We start from the raw sequence: 22673 nt of genomic DNA on the forward strand, positions 1-22673 counted from the left end.
CCATCACGGCAGCGATAGATTGGGTGAGGCCGGACTCATGAACGAACAAGGCAGCCTTACCCATATCTAGATGAGGCTAGCCTTGCTCAACTTATCGCGGCCGTGATGGCATTGCCCAACAATCGACCACAACAAAATAAAAAAAAAAAAGGAAAAGAGAAGAAAAGATAAAAAAAAAAAAAAGGAAAAATAAAAAAACTAATAAAAATTTTGAACAATATAAAAAAATTATCCACATCAGCACCGGTCGTGCCATGTGTAATGACCAATGTCTACATCAACGATTTATGACCAAAATTTGATCAAATGAACTCAATTGACAAAATATGAAAATAATTATGACTCAATTGGCACAATTATTTGACCAAGTCGATAGGTTTATGACTTTTTGGACAATTTTTCCTAACTTCAGCTGGTCTTTTTACTTCTCTTTGTTTCATATTCATTAAGATTTTGCTAGCATAACAGTTTTTGAGTGAATGAGAGATTAACAACATATTGTGGATCATAAATTTTTAAAAGAGTACACTCCACATTAATTTCAAATTATTTTTTATTTGATTTTTTTTTTTGTAAAATCTCAGAATAGATTCAAGACCGTTACATAATTATGTCTCTATTGATTATTTGGTGATTGGCAACAGTTGCGGATGATGCACATTCTTGGAATTATCGAAGACATTTTGTAAAAAGGGACTAAAAAGGACCATTGTCCTCGTACTTCCCATTTATTGGTCAATTTGCTAGAAAAAAGAAGAAGGGGGGTTTCTCAAGGTAGATAAGTAAAACGCTCATATCTACCTTGGACGAAATGAAGTCAAAAGTGATCTTTTTCTATGACGATAGATGTACAAAATGTAGACGTCCTTGCCCAGAAAAATGACTATGGTCATTTGGTCCCGGGAAGTTCAACCGACAAATTTATGCTGAGTTACACAGTTTGTTTCTTGTGGATGAGACGGAGAGACAACGAACTTTAGTGCCTTGACCCTGCAAGATTGAAGAGTGCATTCGTAATAACCGAGTTTTGTAAGTCGGAAAAATTACCAAAAAAGTCATTAATATATTGCAATTGTGTCAATTCAGTCCTAAACCTCTTCACATTTTGTCAATTAAGTCCGTCCAACCAATTTTAATAAGAAATCGGTGACGTGAACGCCGGTTGTCCTGCGTGGCATTGACGGTAGTGACGTGGACAATTTTAATAATTTTTAAATTTTATTATAATTTTTTTCTTTTCTTTTTCTTTTTCTATTTTTGCCCTACCTTAGTGCCCGCGAGGGCTGCGTGTTGACACCTAAATTTTGATTTCTCCTTAATTATTTATTTTGCATAAAAATCTGGAGTTAAATTTTAATTCCTACAAAAAATAATAGCTCATTATTTTCATTCAATTTTAGTATTCATGCATTACATTTTGTATTGGACCTGTGGTGGAAGCGAATCCGAAATTGACGTAGGGTCCGAGCAAGAACTCATAAAAAATTTAGCAAGCACGCGTAGGGGACATGGTGTCCAAAATTCATAAGCAAAAACAAGAGTCTTAAGCCTCGTCAAAATTGAGCGAGACCGAGCGCATGTTGGTTGGAAATTTGATCAAGGCCACGAATATAACATGGATCAAATCTTGCAGATATACGTGTGGTGCTGGGCTTGGAAAATCTGCATTATTTAATAACCCTTAAAGCTTTAATTATATTAAGATAATACTATATTCTTTTGAAAAAAAAAAAAAGTATGGAGATCTTGAGAAAACCCTAATGATCTTTGCTTATAAAAGGGACTTACATTCACGTCACAGGGGGACAATTCAAAAATTAGAGAGAGAGAGATACGTAAGAGAAGTCTGAGCAACTAGAGGGTGTCTACGGAAGGAATTTCAATTGGTTCCTTTTGGTAGATTTTTGTCCACTCCAGTACATGTGCTTCTTTGGGTGGCTTCAACATACTTTTGCTCGATCAATCCTTGCACCAGCCATTGATGCACCAAAATCCAAGCAGCCGTTGCACTAAAGGACAAATCGCTGCACTAGTGATCAAATTGTTCCACGAAATCGAATGAGTTGCTCACTGGTTCGCTCGAAGTCCGACGCCTGAAGTTCACCACCCGTTCGCCCGCACCGCACTAAATCAGCTGCCGTTGCGGACTGAATTAGCTTCGTTCTCATCTTTATTTCGATATCTAACCTAGCTACTATATTGTGCTAGGAATCTAGTAGGTTCGAGGTCTATTTTTGCTGCGAAACAAGATCAAAAGCAAGAAGGAACTGTTTTAAGGTGAAATTCCAGCTTAGACACGTGCAAGATTTTGAGAGCAAAACAAGGTAACTTTGCTACACTTTTTTTGGGTTGAATCGACATTGATAAACATGCTATTTTACTGCTGTGTCTCTGCAGTTTCTGCACTGTTCACATGTTTTTTTTAATCCAAATCAAGCTGTTTTCATGTTATTCGTGCTACTAACACATGCAGAATTTTTCGAGAGCTTAAAGGTGAGACTTTGGACTATTGTTGTCGCTGTTTTGCATGAATTAGTTGCTGTTTGTTTTCTGTTCTTCGGCATGAACACTGAAAATTTTTACAGGAAATTCAAGGAGCAAGTTTTACATGCCAAAACCCAACCTTTGTCAGATTTCGAAAAAATGGATTTTAATTGGATTCATTGGACATATTTTCAGAATTAAAAAAAAATCTAAATCTAAATTAGGAAATTTATTTCTAATAGGCAACATCTATGTCGCCATTCGGATACGACCCTCCAACTTAGTAAAGATGGGGATTTAGTTAATCCGATCTATCGCCATTTAGATCCGATTCGCCATTTTCAAAAAGCCGAATTTAGATTTATGAATACCCTTTTTTCGAAAAGAATTGCAAAAGGATAGGTTTTGATTTGATCTGGATCGCTATTTTGGATTATTTGATTGGGTTGATATTCTGTCCTTGATTGATATATGATCTAATTTAAATTTCCTGTTAAACTTAAAAAAAATCCTAAAAAATTTAGTGAGATATGGTTTTTTTTTATAAATCATGTTTGATTAAATCTTTGGGAAGATAAGGTTTCCTAAAAGTTTTATCTCATTAAGTTTATCTTGAAAATTTAGGTAAAGAGAATCAAATCGGAATATTTTTAATCTGGCCGAAAATTCAAAAGAAAAGGGATAGAACCCAGAAAACTTTGTTATGCATATCTCGCATTATCTCATTGTATATTTAGCATATCTTGAATATCTCACGTCAATCTCGCACATATTCCGAATTTTATGCATATCTTGCATATCTACTTCATATTTTCGAATATCATTTCTTGCATTCCATATTTTTTAAAATATCATTCGTACGTCAAGCATATCTTTGGTCTCATGCGTATTTCTAATTCTAAAAATACCAAAAAAATCTGCTCACATCTTGCATTTATCTCATGCATATATATCACATTGCATATCTCATGTTTCTTTGTTTATCTATAACATATATTGCGTATCTCACTTGCATATCAATTTTTCAAGTTCCACTAATCTTTTTGCCATATTTTTTCGAAAAATTGCATTGTCATAAATTGTCATGTTGCAAGTTTACATATTGCATATCATAATTTGCCATGTAATTATATGGTTATGCTATATCATTTAGAATTCATGTTTAGGTTTACGTGTTTTTTTAGAGCCGGTTAATTCAATGTTTGAGCTGCTAAATTAAAGTCGCATGTCCCTTTAATTAAACATGAATTCTTGCATAGCTATTGCATGTCTAACCTAGTTTTGATTGATAATCATATCATGTTGTCGCGATTTACTTTGCATTTTATATCGTGATTTGAGTTTATGCTTTGTCATCTCGCGTGTGTAAATTGGTTAGTTAATTTCGCATATGGGGAAATATGGCTTTAGTTTTGCGTGTCTTGCATTGCATCCCTTTATTTAGTCATCTATTCGTGTTATTGCATTTGTTTTTTGTTCACTCATGCATTCCTTCATTCATATCATGCATTCATTCTAAAAAGCGAAAACACAAAAACACCTCATTTGAACTTAAAGTGAATTCAATCAAGCTTGGGTTGCCGACCTAGGATATCTCATGGAATTAAGGTACCGAAAGGGCATTAGCTTTAATTAGTTAATGTAATCAAGTCCCCGAATCCACAATCTCTGGTTCGTATAAATAAGAATAGTCATCCCGCTTTTTTTATTTAGGTTTCTAATCAACCTACCCAAAATGGTTAGTGGCGACTCCGAATTTTAAATCATTCTAATTAACTAAAGTTGCGAATTGGTAGGGCTTGGGAGAGTCCGTATTAGGTTAGTCATTAAATTAGCCTGATAATCCATTTACATAAGGTCTTAACCTAATTTTAGGTCGCGACACTGCGACATCCTCCCATGGCAAGATTTGGCGAGGCATCGCAGCCCTCGTGAGATCCGGGCAAGGGGCCATTGCCCTCAACGGTGTCGCGGTCCTTGCCGGCTCTAAGTCCAGAAAAAAGGTAAAGAAAAGAAAAAGAAAAATATCAAAAAATTATTAAAATGTTATTGAAGTTTGTCCACGTCGTTGTCAATCGTCCTACGTGGCACAACCGGCGTGCACTTAAGCAATTTTCACTCAAAATTGGCCTAATGAACTGATTTGACACAATGCAAAATGTTTAGAACTTTATTGACACAAAAAAAAAAAAAAAGGTTTTGGACTAAATTAACATAAATCCAAAATGTTTGAGACTGAATTTGTACAATTACAATATATTTATGATTTTTTGGATAATTTCTCTTTGTAAGTCGAGAAAGAGACCTAGTTTCATAAATTGGGAAAGACGTGGTTCATTGTATGTAAACTATAGTGTCATCGATGGATGCAACATTTGAGTACCTGTCACTTGATCGATCCGAATATAGAAATCAACATGAATTGTATCAAAGTCAAGGACGCTTGTAGCACGCTCACATAAATGATCCGTAAACATCTAGTGCACCTCGATCTAGCGAGATAGTGATCTTGAAACGGCGGTAGCAAGATGGTGGATTTCGTGCTTCGCTCCATGCCTACATTGGATGCCGCAACATGCTTCGATTGTTTATGTGAACATAGTAGTAGTTTAGATGTGTGAATTTAATAGGACTAATGCCAATTGCTTTAAATGGAAGACAAGTGAGGGATCCGAAGAGATTTGAACTAAGGTCCCATAATCTCATACAGTATCATACAGTAAATTATGTGTTCAAATATTTTCAGACCCCTATTTCCCTCGTCAATTACATATTTCCAACCATTAGGCTCGGGCCAAAGTCCAACCTACGCATGAGGGAGCTTATTAGGACATTTAAATATTAAATAACACATTCATCCAATAGCTTAAACTTTTGAAACAGTTAGCAATGGCTCACAAGATCGCACGACATGGACGAGGTATTGAATAGAGATATTATGTTTAGCCAAGGGGTGGCAAAACTGAAACAAGAAGAAAGGGAAAAGTGAGGATTAGGGTATGATTCTTTCTGTATTCTGCTTTCGTTTATTTTAAGGACAGAGACGCGGGAAAGTATACAGCTGTTGGATTGTGCACGGCATGACACTTGGATAATCTATACAGGCAAGAATATCCTAAGTAGTGGCATCCCACTGCAAGGGCGGGAACAAACTGCCGTACCAGTCCGTATTTGTATATTCTAACCATTTGGCAACTGATCCTTGACTTTAAGCTGGATCCACCAAAGATATACCTTGACAAATAATATGTCTTTGGTCTCTTTTGTTTCTAGTCAGGGTTTTATATTTGGAAGCTAGTTGTGAATTTTGAGGACCACAATCACGAACCCTAGCCATAATCTCTTAAACTGAAGTTTCAAAAACCATAGTTATAGAGTGGTAAAGTCATCATGATCCCCGGGGGGTTGGGGTTTATGTCTTCGAAAACCCTAAATTGTGCATCTAATTGTAGCGGCGATCGAACCAATATCAAAAGTTCTTGAGTAATGAGCTAACTAAATGGCTTTAGTATCATAGATTAATACTACAACAAATTTTTACATGTTTATATTATCGGTACTAATATTTTAGATTCATGTTAAACGTTGAATAGGTCTGCGTATACCAGCGTTAAACGTGATGAGAGAAGAAATATGTACCTGTAAATTTTCCTAGGGAGCCATTTTGTCATGGTTGAAGTAATCAGAATTTCGGGCAACCTACTTCTATTATTTTAGTAGAATCGACCCTGTATTCTGCTTGACAACGATCCATGATCCAACCCTCCTTCAAAAAGACAGCTTGATATGCTTTGTTAATCATTATTTTTCTCCTTGTCTTCCCCAACTAAACAATCTTTCTTTATTCCTTCCTATCCTCTATATAGAAAACATCCTCTTCTCTTCTTCTAAACAAATTCACCAACTCCTTCACCACCACCACCACCACCACCACCGCCACCATCTCTCTCTCTCTCTCTCAGACAACTGAGATATCTTTGTTGCCATGGAGGAGATGATCCTCAGGGAACAACCCTTTATGGTGAAGTCAAGCTCCATCTCAGCCCCATCATCTGCCCTAGGGATCCACAAAGACTCGAGATCAATTGCCAAAGTCAAACCCAAGATCAGGATAATCCACATATTCGCCCCGGAGATCATAAAGACTGACACCGCCAACTTCCGGGGCCTCGTGCAACGCCTGACCGGGAAGCCCACCGCCAGCACTTCCGACCATCAGAAGAGCCAGAAAAGGAAGTCACCCGGGCTCATCTTCCCTAAGAGAGAAGGGCATCAAAAGATCACTCCTGAGAGGCCAATCCCAAGGAAGATGGAGCCGATAAACCTGTTCTGCGGGTTCGACCCTAGGGAGAGGATGAAGGAGGAAGAAGGGATGATGATGATGATGAGAGGTGGAGGGGAGGGAGGTGGGTACTTGAAGGATTTTGCGGACTTGGACGGTTTCATGCATGAGTTGGGAGGGTTGCCTCTGTTGCCTGCGGATGCTTCTCAAATCCCCACCTTTGAAGCACCTCATCACCACCATCACCCCCACCACGTCTCCCAATGAAACACGCAAGCGGGCGTGTGGAGAGGTTTTCAAGATTTGGTTTCAGAGTTTTAGGGGATTGAGAAAGACACTGAGTTTGTCGATTGATCGACGAAGGCGTTCACTCTATCCCTCTCTCTTTACTTTGCTTAGTAAGGATTATATACACGGTACGCAGACCGTCTCATTATTCAGATTGACAGTCTACTTCTGAAAAATATAACTACGCATCTCAGTGGCCATGAAAATGATTCGTATGGAAAAAAAACCAGTTCATGCACAGCCTGTGCATGATCGATTAGTCTGGTGAGAGAGGATTTTCTTGTGCTGTAAATATTGATGAAACACAGCGTATGGGATACTGAATCTGCATTTTGGTGGAGATTGCTGCTGCTACTTCTTGCTACAGTAACGAGGATGTAATGGAGGCAAAGCGATAGGATCTGCTAAGTGGGGTGCTGCTGGGGCTTACTTTGAACGATTTTGTGGTGTTCTTGTTTGATTTGGCTGCTTATGTTGGAGTTTGTCCTTCACTTTTTCTATTCAATGTGGGGTTTATGTACATCTCTTCTTGAGGGGTTTCTTTGCCTGACATACAGTGTTCAGGAGACAAAGCATATATCAACAGAATTTGTACGGGAGATTTGATGTATTAGTGGATTTCTTTAAAAGAAAAGTACTTGTGTATACTTTCGGTATATCTTAGATATAGAAAATTCAAAGCGCGTTGAGATATGCTTTTGAAAGGGCTTTGCTAGCATGACTTTTTTCGAGTGAATGCGAGAATGACAGTATGTTATGAACTATAAATTCTTAAATAAATGGACCCCATAATAATTATAATTAATTGTTATTTATTTTTTTGTGGCCAAACAAACTTGCTAGTCTTATAGTAACCCAAAAACTATTACCTGACTTATTCTCCTTTTGGAACGGTGGTTCAGTGGCATCCCGGACAAACATTTATACACCATACAAAGACCACCTATTGAAACATGTCTAACTTGATGAGTTCTTAGACGTTCATTAGGTGTGTAATGACACTAAGCTACCTTTCCTAAGTACGTAAGGTTGATTCAGAAATTGGAACTCTTTCTTCAATTTTGAAATCATGCGACGCAAAGATCTTCTTGTGGGCATAGCTTGTAGCATGAATCTTAAGCGCATGTTTATCTCATTCACTTTGACGATTTAGGTTGTGACTTGGGTACTAAGAGCCTGTTTGATAATAATTATGTTCTTGAAAACAGCTTCTGAACAGAAATTATAGTTTATAAATCTATTCCAGAGAATATAGAAGTAGATTATTTTTTTTCTTCTTATTTCTATTCCAAATCTATTCCCTGGCCACCGATTTGTCTCCGGGATCGGAAAAATTAAGCGACATTATCAAATAGATTTTTGTTCTTTTTCTGTTCTCGGGAACAAAAGAACAGTAATCAACGAAACATGAGCGTTACCAAACATATCCTAAATGTCTCCGATCACGAATCCTCTTTCGGTCGGGTTTGGTCCCTCTATCAACATTGATCGAAACTATCGGGGAGGAGACAAGATCGCATACAGAGAAAAATCCTTCGAAACCCTATGGACAAACAGTATGAGATATTTCAACATCCCATCCCACGTGCAACCCACGTTGAGAGTGCGGTGTGAACAGGAAGGGGCACACACAAAATGAACTCGGAAAAGAACCGGGGATGATAGTTCAAGTTTATAGCCGGGATAGACCGCATGTATATGAGCCCCTTCGAAAACCTAACAGACAGACATGAGGGATCCATAAAGACGGGGAGGATTCGTTCGCACTAAGACATTTTTCTGTCCACACACTACATAATTCATCCTAGAATTGAACAACACAAAAGGGGCAAATAATAAAACATGTTAAGTCGACGCTTGGGGGGTTTACATTAGTAGTTGACTTTTGGAGTTCAAGTCAATGGCTGCGATAAGCTATGCCCCTCCCAACTTGGCAGTATTAATATCATCGTGACATGTAGATCTGATTAACTTGCTCTATTTTACGAAAATGGAGATGGGATGAGGATGACAGATGAGCTTCAATTCATGGTTGCACGTCTTCAAAAGGCGATTGAGAAGTAATATTCCTTATTGAGCCCAACCTTACGTAATGGGAATACATGCAACTTGTAGCTAGCCTTGTTTGTAATTCGTTGATTAAATAAACTGGACCCCGCACCAATCTTTTTTCAGAAACTGAATGGATCGATCTAATACGTATGCAATGGAAAAAAAAAAAAAAACTCCAACCGTTAGTTTGCATTAGGGATAATTTTTCGAATTGAAAATCTGATTAGTGTATCATTCCGTTGTTAGGTAGTCTTGGGTCTTTCTTATCCTGAAAGTTTCACGCTTATAAATCGACCATCGACTCCTTCTATAATCGATATGGGATAATCCCAACATCCATAAGAAAGTTGCCTGAAACAAGAAAATTAAGGCCAAGAGCGCAAGATAACCACGCCGTGTTCTTCCAAGTCAACAGCTTGAGCAGGAAGACAAGACAACCAGACGGATTGGTAGGATCACGCCGGAACTTATACTCAACGCTGTGTGATCAATCATGTGAACAAGAAATGATTGGATTTGGTATGGTGCGATAGCAAATATCTCACCCCAGTTGACGTACGGGCAATAACATCTTTTGTTTAGTAGTTGGAGACATCGGCCAAAGTGGCACGTTCACATTTCTAGTCAACCCACGTGAGATCCAACCTCGCTCACCTATCTTCTCTTTGTGGTATATTTTGCATGACGGGTGCACGGACGACTATGATCATGCGCTACGATCGGTCAATGATCGGCGTCTGCGTGTTCCGAATATCATACTACTTGGTGCGGTTTGAATTATACATCTCGGTTTTTCATGGAAAAAGTACATCGGAAGTCCTATGTCTTTAAGTCCTAACCCATGTGTAAGGAATGCAATTTAGTCTTATACATGTCAATTGCTTCGATGAAACCCTCGGCCTTTTATTTATTTATTTATTTTTGATGAGAAAATGTAATTAATTCCGTATCCAAAGTTGCTTACGAGTAACTGAAAACATGTCTACTTGATATCCTTAAATTGCACTTTTCACCATAAGTTTTAAGTCTCCGTTTATTTCGTGAAATATGGATTATTTGAAAAATAAATTTTTAAAAATGATCGCTTATATCGCTTAAAATAATTAATCACCGGAAAGTATTTCTACCATCAACAATAATTTATGTCCAAATATTGTCATAGACTTCCCGTCCATTCGTTTTCTTTAAGAGATTTTTTTTTTAAAAAAATGTTTTTCAATACTCATTCATTTTCCGTAAAAACAAACGGAGCCCAATATTTAATGGAACCAAATGAAAGATTTAAGACTAGACGACACTTTCGCCTAGAGGTTTAGAAATTCGCCGAACCAATTGATTGGTTTAGGGTTTTGTTGCATTCCGTACGCGAGGTTTAGTATTTTGTGCGTAATTTTTATCACTTTTGATTGGTCGGTTACATGACATGCGGTGTATTCATCCTATAAAATACCTACATGGTTCGCGTGATTTGGAAAATTGGATAACAATCAATGGGGCTCTAGACCAGATATTTCAAATGCATCCGCCACTCAAATTTGTGTAACCCTAATTCCCTCCACCGTTACTCCAAAAATCTAAGACGAAATTAGAGATCTCTCTTCGAAACCCTAGTCCCAACGAGTCTGATCTTTGAACAAAGATTCAATAATATCCGACGAGCTGCCCCCCCTTTTGCTGATGAAAAAGATTACAATTGTGGATGTTAGATGACCAGAAAAAAAAGCTTGTTGCACGACGACCCGATTGCTATGTGTCGCAAATTGCACACAACATATCTGAATACATTACCCACAACGAATATGTTTGATATGAACACACAGTTAGATTAGAAGCTTCCCATTTTTGTGAAAATTGTCAAATCGGTTCGGAACCTATTGTACGGATGCCAATTTAATTCTAAACTTTTTAATTTTGCTAATTTGATCTTAAATCTTTATGTAAAATTTCAAATGTGGTTATTTTGGTCAATTTTCGCCAAAAAATTGCTAGCAAGGTGGGTGCATTAGAGTTGCGGTCATCATATGGTGGGGAAAATTACCAAAAAGTCTTAAACTTGTTGAATTTGTGCCAATTCAATCCTAAACCCTTTTTTTTTTTTGCCGATTCAATTCTAACCCTTTTACAATTATGTCAATTCAATTCATTTGGCCAAATTTAGTCGGCCGGCGTAGATGTAAACGCCGGCCGGTGGCATATTATTTTTATTTCATTATTTTTATTTATTTCCCCTCTTCATCTTCTTCCTCTAACTCTCTAGCTCTTCATCTTCTTACTGGCCGGAGGTGCCAACCTTAGGCGAAGCTCACCCCTATTGGCCACTAGTGAGGGAGAGCCTCGCCTAGCCATGGCAAGGCTCGACTTCGCCGTCATCGAATAAGGTCGACCTCACCATGGTGGGCAAGGCAAGGCCGAGACTTGGCCGGATATGAGCTGGTGAGGTTGAGTCTCGCTCGGCCCCTGGTGAGGTGGATTTCATGTTCATTGTCGGGACATTGGTAATTTTTCAAGCCACTCGTGGTGGACATTGTTAGGACAAGATTAAAGTTATAGAGTTCAAAGCCGCTCGCTACGGAGGAAGAAGATGAAGAGGGAAGAAAAAAAAAGGACAAAAAATGAAAAAAAAATCAAATAATATGTCGCCCGGATGGTTGGTGCCGGCTAGCATCCTCGTCAAGACCGGCTGGCTAAATTTGGCCGGATGGAATGAATTGGCAGAATTGCAAAAGGTTTAGAACTGAATCGACATAAAAAAAAGATTTATGATTGAATTGACACAAATGCAATAGATTTATGACTTTTTTGGTAATTTTTTCCTATATGGTGTTCACCTGATGGTGGGGGGTCATTGGGCTATGGTCAAAGAATAGGAGTGAGTTAGGCATAGTTGCGGTTCGAGGGTAGAAAACAATACAGATGGTCCTAGTGATGCTAATAAGTGTTAGAACATTTAAATATTATACCACATCTAATAACATCTTAAGCATTTAGAACAGGTTGACAATAATTTCATGATTTTTATATGGTGTCAAAAGCATGAGATCCCAATATGATATAATCGAAAATCACATCAACTATTCATGTAGTGTCCAAAACGAAATTATCGGGAAGAACTCTTCCAATAAGTTTCTCCTCTTGGAAATAATTAAGCAAAAGAGAAAAAAGAACGAGAACTTTCGGGCAAAAATACGAAAATAAAAAACCTTACACTTGGCAAAAGTGGAGGACAACAATTGTAAGTCACGGAGTTGGAGATGCGGGGTATCGAACCCCGTACCTCTCGCAAGAAAAGCAACGCGAGCGCTCTACCATGTGAGCTACATCCCCTGCCGTTGAACATTAGCCTCCGGTTAATATTAATCTCTTCAGTCATTAGTAGCTCAGCAATTGAAAAGGAGGGAACCGTGCAGATTATTCTGGTTCAGCTCCACTTTGCTGCTTCAAGTTTTTCCCGCCACGGCCGCCATGGAAATCGATCCGGCGAGCACCCTTCAGCGGAAGCAGTCCGCCTACCACTCCCTGGTATTGGAATTTTCTCCTTCCTTTTCTCCCCCAGTCGTGCTCCAAGAGCCTTCGCAGCAATTGATGCGTTTTCGCCTGCTTTCTTCGCGGAACGAGCGAGCTTAGCTTCCGAATCTGTCGCCTCAGTATCTTTTTTTGTTTCGCGAAGCTCAGAGAGCCTCCCATGCTTGTTCCTTTTTTTTTTTTTTTTTCCAATCTCGAGCTGATCGCGACTTCTTGTTCGTTCGATTTGTCTAGCTGGGTCTTCTCTTTGGCGTGTCTTTCCCTAATTTTCGCAACGGTGGCTTTTTCTCTTTTTGGGGTTTGCATTGCAGGATGAAACGTTCGAGATACAGAAGGAGGTGTACAGGGGTCAACAGTACAGTCAGATTTACTTCGCTCGTCTCCACATGTTGCGTACTCTCCTCTACTCTCTCGTTCCCAGTTGGAAACCCCATGTCCCCGGTAAATTTCAGGGCTGTTAGGGTTTTCTTGTCAAGGACTGAAGTTATGCTTCGTTTCTGTGCCATTTTAGGCTTCCTGTTTTTCCTATCCAGTTAGTGCATTTGGGGTTGTAGTACCCAATTGGAAGGTGGATTTCTTGGGGAACTATTTAGTGCTTTATAGTTCTCTTAGCCTTTGACCTGCTGTTTCTGTAATGTAATGAATATTCTGCATTTGGGATCGAGGGATTTCTGCAATTTTTCTCAGAAGTCTTTTTTTTTCTAAGCTGTTTGTGGTATTCTTTCTATGTTTTAATTTTCTATGGTTTTGTTGTTTCGCTTGCCCTGTTTCAGGAAATGGGTTAACACTATAGTCTTAAAAATTGCGCATAATCTGTTTAAATTAATGTCAATGACTTGTTATTTGAGTTCACCAGATTTAAAAGTTGTTGAAATAGAAGTTTAGCCCCATCCTTTTGTTATGTTTATAGAGTTGTTTTCTTGTTTATTTCAGTTGCATTGTGGGTCTGTATAGGGACACTTGTCAAAGTTTCCAATGTTTCGTAAACTGTTGAAAGGCCTTTGTGAAGCTCTATTAGTAGAAGCCTCATCTTTTCCACTAATGCCACGGGCTTGACATTCCATAGTGCAGTAAGATTCGTAATTGGTATATGACATCTTGTAGTTTGCACTGTACTGGGGTTAGAAGGTGGCAAGGAATGCATTATTGTTGGTACTTTATACAAGCACATGAAGCTTAAACCTACTATACTTGATGAATACTCCAAAGAGGTAATTTTCCTGGTAATTTTGTCTCATATAATTAAGTTGTGTTCACTGCACTCAGACTGTGATGCGTCTCCAAGATGCATTAATTTTATTTTTGTTTCATGTACTTAAAAAAAAAAAAAAATAGAGGTCTGCTGCTCCACTTGTGAAGCGCCACAACTTCATGCACCCTGATGATCATCTTGTGTTAGAAGATGAGAGTGGCAGAGTAAAGCTTGGTGGGAGTTTGCTTTCACCTACTTCATATGTGACAGGTATGATCAGTTGCAGATTACAGGACTAAAGATGAAATTCTTTAACGGATTGACAATAGCTTTTCCAAAGATAAACAAACTCAAGTTCACAAAAGAATGAGTGACTGAATGCATAGAGAAGAAATGTATCGAATACAGATACTTTTATTTTTGTTTATATCTATATGAGTTACCGTTTTTCTGAAGAACAAATCATACAAAGAGTTAGTGTTATTGTGTCAATTGAACTTTTCAAACTTCGCAAATTTGAAGTGGAAAGAAAATCATCATTTTCTTTTATTGTCATGAATTATGGGAACTAACATGTCTAGAGAAGGTGTTGTTGTTGCTTTGCATGGGAAGGAAACTGATGCTGGTGACTTCCTAGTCCAAGATGTCCTTGAAGCAGGCCTACCATCTCAGTTGGAGTTTCCTCTTAAGTCGAGTATGAACTGATTCATCTCCGTCTATTTTCTTGTATTTCTTCTTTCTAGGAAGGGAACACAGGTTACTCTTGTGTCTGATTAATTTGTAACAAGGTAAGCATTTTTTTTTTTTTTAAATTATCCTAAGGGGTTGCTCAAGCAGTTGGCGCATTCTACTCAAGGGCTGGGTTCTAATCATCACATTTGCGCATTCTCTTGGCCATCCTTAGGAGCGCGGTCTTGAGTACTTCTGTATTTACCCTGTATGTGAGAAGGAGAGTTTATCACACCAGGTGGGGATAAGTTAAGTTCTTGTAGCATACCAAACGCCATATTGTTAGCAAAAAGAGAAGTGACTTTGTGTAATAATAAGCCTATATCGAAAAGCTTGCAATGTTTCTGAGTGAGTGAGATGTACTAGATGGGCATAGGGAGCTCAGGCTCTTAATGACAGTGCCTGCAGCTAGATTTTGTGTGCAGAACATGTGTTACAAAAGAAGGCACATTAGGATATAAAGTTAGAGTAAAACATCATCTTCACTTGTCTTTGTTGTTTCTCATGGTTATGTTTTGCTATTATGTCTCTAAAATGATGCTCGATCCCACTTTCCCCTTTTAGTATGTTTTTCCTTAGTTTTAGTTTCGTCATGTTAGAGTAATTAAATATTAAACTACGCGCTCATCTAACAGCTTAAGCTTTTAGAACAATTGGCTATTGTCCCATAAAATCTTTCATGGTATCAGAACATGAGGTCCTGAGTTCAAATCTTTCCAGGCTCATATTGGCTTTCCCAATAAAATATTTCCATGTCTAGTACTAGGCAAAAAGACCAGACTATGCGTGAGGGGGAGTGTTAAAGTAATTAAATATTAAACCACCCCCATATCTAATAGCTTAAGCTTTTAAAACAATTGGTTGTGGTCCCATTAAATCTTTCATCTCAGTAAATGTGCAATTCTTTACTCAGCATGTGAAGTTAAGATTCTGCTTAAGTCTGTTCATTTGGCACGTCTTTTGCTATGGCCTTCGTTTCACGCTCATTGCCTTTTGTTTCAAGCAGGAGAAGACAAATATGTCGTTCTTGTGTCTGGGCTTAGCATCGGGAGCAGCACTTGTAACCCCCTCCAGTTTCAGCTTCTTGTTGATCATATAACTGGGCATCTTGGGGATGAACAGGTTAAGGCTACTTTTTTATTTTCCTTCTCCCATTCCATCTTGTAGAAGATGCATGGCCAATCAATATAAGTGACTGTCTTGCTTACTTTGCTATGATGCTGGCTAAACAGGAGCAAGGTATTGCAGCGGAAATTGTTCATGTTGTAATTGCTGGAAATTCAGTTGAAATCCCACATGGAATTCTTAACAGACAGGTATGTCATCTTATGCTTGTTTGCCCATAGAAAGGTGCTTTTCCTCAGACGTGTTTTGCCCTTTCTATCTATACACAATCTTCTTTGCTTCCAGAAAAAGGTATAGCAATTAGGATCTCAAGACACAGCAACACCTATGATGCAAGGAATAATTGACTTATACAGTGACTGCACTTAGATATGAAGAGCTTCCCTTCTGTTTCTGTGATAAACGTATCTATGACTAAATTGTACAACCCCTTCTACTATTGGACTAGATGAGTGACCTACAGTTGTATATTGACACGCTAATAAACATAATGCCTGTTGCATTTCCCCATGGGCTAGGAAGGTTTTTTTGCGTGTTTGGGGTATCCAAGGGAAAAGATTCTTGAATTTAACTGTCCATGAATGACATAGTTGATGATTGCTTAAAAATAAATGATAGAGATGTTCTTAACTCAAAGGAGTGGAAGTAAATAGTCAGTAAATGGGATAGAACTAGTAAGGATAGTGATCATGATGAGTTTGTTTTTTTCTCCATTAAGCAGTATTGCCGACTGTCATTTGCTCATTTGTGGCAGAATTTGGCTTCTAAGGACCTATCAAGATTGTCTGAACCAATTAAAGAGCTTGACATATTGCTAACGCAGGTAATTTAAATGTCCTTAAGTGTATTTATTCTTTTATGTGTAAAAAGTGTCATTTTTCTTGCCTCTTAAAAGATCGGGCTGCTGAAATCTTTACTTATTTTCAGATAGCTGCAGGGTTGCCTTTGGATATCATGCCAGGGCCAAATGACCCTGCAAACTTTGCCTTGCCTCAGCAGGTTTGGTATCTTCCAATATTGTGAAATATGTAGTTGCTCAATTTTAGTAGTTCTTGCTAACTCTCCTTTTTCTTCAGCCTCTCAACAGATGCCTTTTCCCCGGTTCATCAGCATACAACACTTTTAGATCTTGTACAAATCCTCATTGTTTTGAGCTTGACAATATAAGGTAATTATCCCCGTAATTTGACTGAAGACATACATGCATTAGTCTGTTTTCACCTGTGGTTTATCTTTCAGGTTTCTTGGAACATCAGGTCAAAACATCGAGGATCTAGAGAAGTACTCTGAAGCAAAAAATAAGCTTGAATTTGTGGAAAGAACATTGAGATGGAGACATCTTGCACCAACAACACCTAATACTCTGGGTAAATTTGCATTTTCTGTTATTATTGACTTTGCACTAATTAATGTAAGTAATTGGCTTATGTTAACAAAAACTTATGAAAAGGGCTGAATAGCACAGTATCATGTATAGAGTAGATGGCTTGAGGCTTTGTTGAGGCATTCTTGTTTTTTCCCCATTATTGGACTGATCCTATATAATCGTGATGCAGGCTGCTATCCTTTCACCGATAGGGATCCTTTCCTAATTGAGAGTTGCCCTCATGTTTATTTTGTTGGGAATCAGGATGAATATGAGACACAGTTGGTAGAAGGTGCAATTTCTTTAGAATTTCAAAATAATTGGCTTTTCAATGGAGACTCTCCGTTTGAATCTCTGCAACTTATGCAGCTGTGACTGAAAGTTGATCATTTTTTGCAGGATCAGAAGGGCAGTTGGTGAGACTCATTTGCATTCCTAAATTTTGTGAGACAGGAACTGCAGTTGTGGTATGGTCCGTTTTCATTCTGCCTGTCAATACCGTTCTGAAGTATCTGGATATATAAAAAGTTTTTTCTTGACTATATTTTCTGATATTCTAGATGTAGTTCTGCTACTGTTGCAATCAATGTTATGGCACGTCAGTCTGCTTCTGCATATTGAAACAGTAAATAGCTTGGATGAAACTGATGTTGGAATCATCGCAAGTACAAATGACAAAAGATTATAATGGAAGGGGAAAAAAACACAATTGGGTGGAGAAAAATTGCACCTTATACCGGGCTTATCTGACTAATCTCCTCGCCTCATTGAGGATTCATGACCAAGTGAGCCTTGATTCAAGTCTTGTAGTTCAATAGAATAATCCAGTCAAAATTATCAATATTACGTTCATATGTATATCTTTTGTTGTTTAATGGGAAAAGGATAGTATCGGTGTCAAAAGTTGTGTACGGAGATCAATTTGGTGTCAAAAGTTTCCGTCGGATCACTGAAGTACCAAATCGGAGACAAAAGGATCACTTTGATGCCTCTAGCGAGAAATTTTGGCCAAACATAATATGTGGCATTTTTCAATTAAATGTTTAATATTAAATGGTATTTAAAAAAAATTAAGTCCACGTGGACTTTTATAATTTTGAAAAATAAATTTGTATTTTAAAAAAAAGTTAACAAAAAATATTTAAAATAAATTAAATAATTAGCTTAAAAATTTCAAAAAAGATAAAAATGAAAATCTGCATATTCAAGCGGCGGGGATTGTGCAAGCCCTCGCAGCCTGTTTTTGCATTTTTTTAAAAAGTTTTTTTGGTTATATTTTTTAAGCATATTTTAAAAAATTTTAAATAAAATTTTTGGATTTTTAGCTTTTTATATTTTTTAAATAATTATTTTTTCGCCACAAAACTAATTAAGTTTGTATTTTGTATTGTTTAATTCTTTTTTTTTAATTTAGCTTTTTTTTTTTATTGTTGACTGGACCTTTGACCAGCCATGTCAACTTGATTTATTATTAAAAAAATGCCACTTTGGATTTTCGATGAAGCATTTCGAAGTGAGCACTTAAGTCTTAAGTGATCATTTTTCAAAAAATTTGGCATTGAAGTGATCAATCAGAAACTTTTGGCAATGACATCGTACTTTTCCCGTTATTTAATTCTAATCTCTTGTATAATGTCCTATCATGCAAAGTGTTTTATCTATTGCGGGAAGATAAGGGTCCGTATGGTAACGTTCCAGAAAAAGTGTTTTTGTTTCCAAAGTGTTCCTCGAGCACTTTGGGAACATAAATGCCTATGGTAAAAAAGTATTCCCAAAGTGTTTCGGGAACACTTTTGAGAAACAGAAACACTTTTAGAGCAGAAATAAAAAACAAAAAAATTTGCTTCTGTGTTCTTGGAACATTTTTTAGAAACACATTTAGAACATTTTTTAGAAACAATTGGGAACAATTTTGTTTTTTTAACTCACTTTTTTCTCTTTTGTTCTTGCATGATGTTAACACTTGATTTTTAATCATTTTATTTTAAAAAATTAATTAAAAATACGAAAACAATTCATAAAATTACAAAATCAACCTTGGAAGCCTTGGCCTAGCCTTAACAACCAATTTTGAACAAAAAATAATGTTTTGTAATTTTTGACATTTTGCAGATTCATTTTAATTATAAAAATAGCCGAAAATAAGGAAAAATAGTATTCGTGGTCAGAAAAATGTGAAAAAATAGTCCATATTCTTATTTTAATTCCCTTTTCATTTTGGTCTCTTAAATTTAAAAAAATTTAGTTTGGGACCACATGCCTCTTCATTGAACATAATCCTAAATTGACTAAAAAATTTCATTTTAAATCATTTTAGCCAAAATTTTTACTTTTAGAGTCATAACATGAGATTTTGATACCTTGCATCTCATTTGATTCCTTATGTTTGGAAAAATTGCACAATTGGACTAAAAGGACCTAAGTGCACAAATATTTTTCAATTTAATTCCCGATTTCACTCAAAGTGCAATTAATATTTTTCTAGGGTCCTCGTTTAAAGGTAATCATATTTTTAACTACTTGGGAACATTTACGTGTAACTCATAATTGTAATTTTTTCTATCTATAGAAAACATATTTGATGTTCTCGTTGTCTAATTCCAATTCGTCTTTTCTTTCGGTTTTTTTTTTTTTTTTTTATAGTTGATCTCGTCCATATCATCATTTGATAAATCGTGCATAAATTACTTATACATATATTGATCCAATTTGATTTAGTAAATTGAACAAATGCGATTTAATTTGATTTAGTAAGTTAAAAAGATAAAGATATTTTAATTTTAATTTATATTATCCCCTTAATTAAATGAAAAAAATTAGGAACAATTTTTTTGCAGTTACCAAACGCATTTATTTTCTTCTTTTTTGTTCCAGAACAGAAACTTTATGTAGTTACCAAACGTGTTTCTGTTCTTTTTATGTTTCTGGAACAGATTTTTTTTGCGATTACCAAATGCGTTTTTGTTCCAAAAAATCGTTGTTGGGAACAGAAACAGAAATAGAAAAAAACGTTTCTGTTTTAAAAGTTGTTCCGGGAACAGAAACGTTACCATACGCAGCCTAAGTGAGTGATTGCATTTCCTAAAGCCGGCTTATTTCACGAGTTCACTAGCAGTTTAGATGCTTGTCTGACCATGATCGACCCTTACGTGGGGAGAATATTTAAGCATGACAGGAAGCTTGAAAATCTGGTTTTAGATCTTGAACCGGTGAAGGGACTGGTTCCTTATTGCACATTGTTAGGCAGATTGCATCTTTTTCCAGAAAGGGGCAAAAGCAGCACACAATATGATGATAGAATGTATAATGAGCTGCAAATTCGATGGTTAAATATACTGTCGCATCACATGCACAGTGTGAACTTGAAAGCATTGCTTTTGTTCAAAAGCATTAACTGGTGATGTCAAAGCTGACTCGCTAAGATGCTCAAAGGTTTGTCGTTTTCGAATTTCTTGCAGCTAAACTTGAGAAACCTCGAGTGCCACACACTCACTTTTGGGACTTCAGTCTAGTTTCGGAAGATGTTTCGTTAAACTGCGATGGAGGATCGATATGACAAACAGCTTCTACCTGCTTTGCTGCGCCTATTCCGCCACAGAGAAGTGAGACTTTCCAGATGGTCCTTCATTTTGTTGTACTGAAAGTAAATGTTAAATTCTGAACCAAAAAGAAGTGAATCTTTCAAGAAATGTAGTCCTGATATGACCTTGTAATGGTGATTTTGTGTTAATACTGTATGGATTCTGCATCTTGGTAGAAAAATGAAGCGACTTAATCAATCTAGTTAAACTTTTCTTTATTTTAACATTCTTTTGCCTCTTATCGACTTATTTGAATTGTCTGGTTGAATATGGACTTTACTTTGTTTTTTCCTATTAAATGCACGATTTAAATTGTTCATTGAAAAAAACTTGGCATACAAAAAAGATCTTTCTTATTTTTTCAATTTTCTTTTCAACTTTTTCTCCAACCAACTTCGAGGTTCAATGAAGGCAATTAACAAGAAAGTCAATATTTAGACATGCATTCTATTTGCATATGTACCTTTCTTTATAACGTTCTATATACCGTGCAAGGAGTATGGCTTGCTTAAGAGAGTAAGAAATAAAAGTTACCAGTTTTTCCATATTATAATGTGCTAATATCACAAAATGTCTCAAATTGACACATTTGTAATAAATTTACCTAAACTATTTTTTCGATCACAAAACTCCTCAAATTGATACACTTATGACAAATTTATCTCAATCTATTTTTTTTGTCATAAAAAATTCCAAACTTTTACATTTGTGATAAATTTACTTTTTGTTAGTTTTTCGTTAAATTTTACCATCAAATTATTAAGTTAAATAACACATGGCAATTGACGGATGTACCAGTTTAGGGTTTTTATCTTCCGTTTGTTATAGATGTATCAATTTGAAATTTTTCGTGGTATTAACCTGATTTATTAGAAACTAGCGAAGGGTAAATTTGTCATATGTATACCATTTTGGTGTTTTTGTGATAAAAAAAATTTATTTTAGAGTAAATTTATTATATGTGTGCCGGTTTGGGGCTTTTGATGTAAAAAAAAAAAATAATCTGCGGTAAATTTATTACATGTGTACCGATTTGGGTTTTTGGTGGCAAAAAAATAGTTTGTGGTAAATTTGTTACAATTGTACCAATTTAGGGTTCTTTGAGATTAGAAAAATAGTTTAGGGCAAATTTGTCACATGTATACCATTTTGAGATTTTTCTTGGTACTAATCCTATTATAATCTGCCTATGTTCAATTCCAAATTTTGTCTTGAACTTTTTTTTGGTCTAATAGAAAATCCCCGACTCCAAATAACGAGTTGGATGGACTCGGGTACAAGTGAAACGCGATACACCTGGGAGAGTATCACTCAAGCATCTGCATATTTCATGTGCATGTCTTGGTTATTACTGCATGCGTGACTGATATACTCATTCACTTGGGTTGAAAAATATTCTGAATCGAGTGAGCGCCAAAGTGACTAATTTACTCTTTGCAAATTTCTGACACTTGTGGTATATACATATTTAGATTAACAGGATGCCTATTCTGATATCCCCGGCGCACGCTACGGCCTCGCCGTCACCTTGGAAGCTGAGTCACGAGACTTCAAGCACCCGAACGTGCCGGAGGTCACCCTTACCCGGGTTATCACAACCTTGACAGTCGATGTGGCGATGGGCATGGCTCATCGCCAATACAAGTTCGTGGCCAGCTTCCTGAACGTCAATGTGCAACGGGAAGGCCCATTTCTACCTGAGCTTTTTGGGGGAGCCGATAGCGGCGATGATGGACCCGAGGACGACGCGGTAGGGGGAGTTGCGGCCGGAGCGGATGCCTAGACGGGGTTCGGATGCGAGCTTAGGATGTTGGAAGTGAAGTTCACAACTGGAGGGAGTGTTGCGGCTTTTTGCTAAATATATGCAGATAGAAGATGTCACCAGTGGTTCGTGTGTGAATAGTTGGAGTTATGTGCTCCCAGTTTGACCGTCTTCGTATGTGTTCGTGTGATCAGTCTAATGTAGCTTTAAACTCGCCTAATATGGGGTGTCGACTCATGTACCTAACTCCAACTATTAGACTAATCGAACACATGCGAGTATTAGACTAA

The 22673-nt window shown here is 37.1% G+C and overlaps 2 protein-coding genes across 2 annotated transcripts; both read left to right on the forward strand.

Annotated features, from left to right (window-relative positions):
- Positions 1-6367: 6367 nt before the first annotated feature.
- LOC115737755 (VQ motif-containing protein 17) lies at positions 6368-7052 on the forward strand. The gene has a single exon (XM_030670079.2). It carries the CDS (start codon positions 6470-6472, stop codon positions 7031-7033), a length of 564 nt encoding a protein of 187 aa, XP_030525939.1. The 5' UTR covers positions 6368-6469; the 3' UTR covers positions 7034-7052.
- Positions 7053-12483: 5431 nt separating this feature from the next.
- Positions 12484-20674, forward strand: LOC115737840 (DNA polymerase delta small subunit). Its single transcript, XM_030670203.2, has 14 exons — positions 12484-12625; positions 12940-13069; positions 13733-13839; positions 13964-14090; positions 14407-14514; positions 15556-15671; positions 15782-15865; positions 16429-16497; positions 16602-16673; positions 16751-16842; positions 16914-17041; positions 17231-17332; positions 17440-17507; positions 20499-20674. Exons 1-14 carry the CDS (start codon positions 12569-12571, stop codon positions 20550-20552), a joined length of 1314 nt encoding a protein of 437 aa, XP_030526063.1. The 5' UTR covers positions 12484-12568; the 3' UTR covers positions 20553-20674.
- The last annotated feature ends 1999 nt before the right edge of the window (positions 20675-22673 follow it).

Source organism: Rhodamnia argentea, chromosome 7 (genome assembly GCF_020921035.1).
Source record: "Rhodamnia argentea isolate NSW1041297 chromosome 7, ASM2092103v1, whole genome shotgun sequence".
Lineage (NCBI taxonomy): Eukaryota > Viridiplantae > Streptophyta > Magnoliopsida > Myrtales > Myrtaceae > Rhodamnia > Rhodamnia argentea.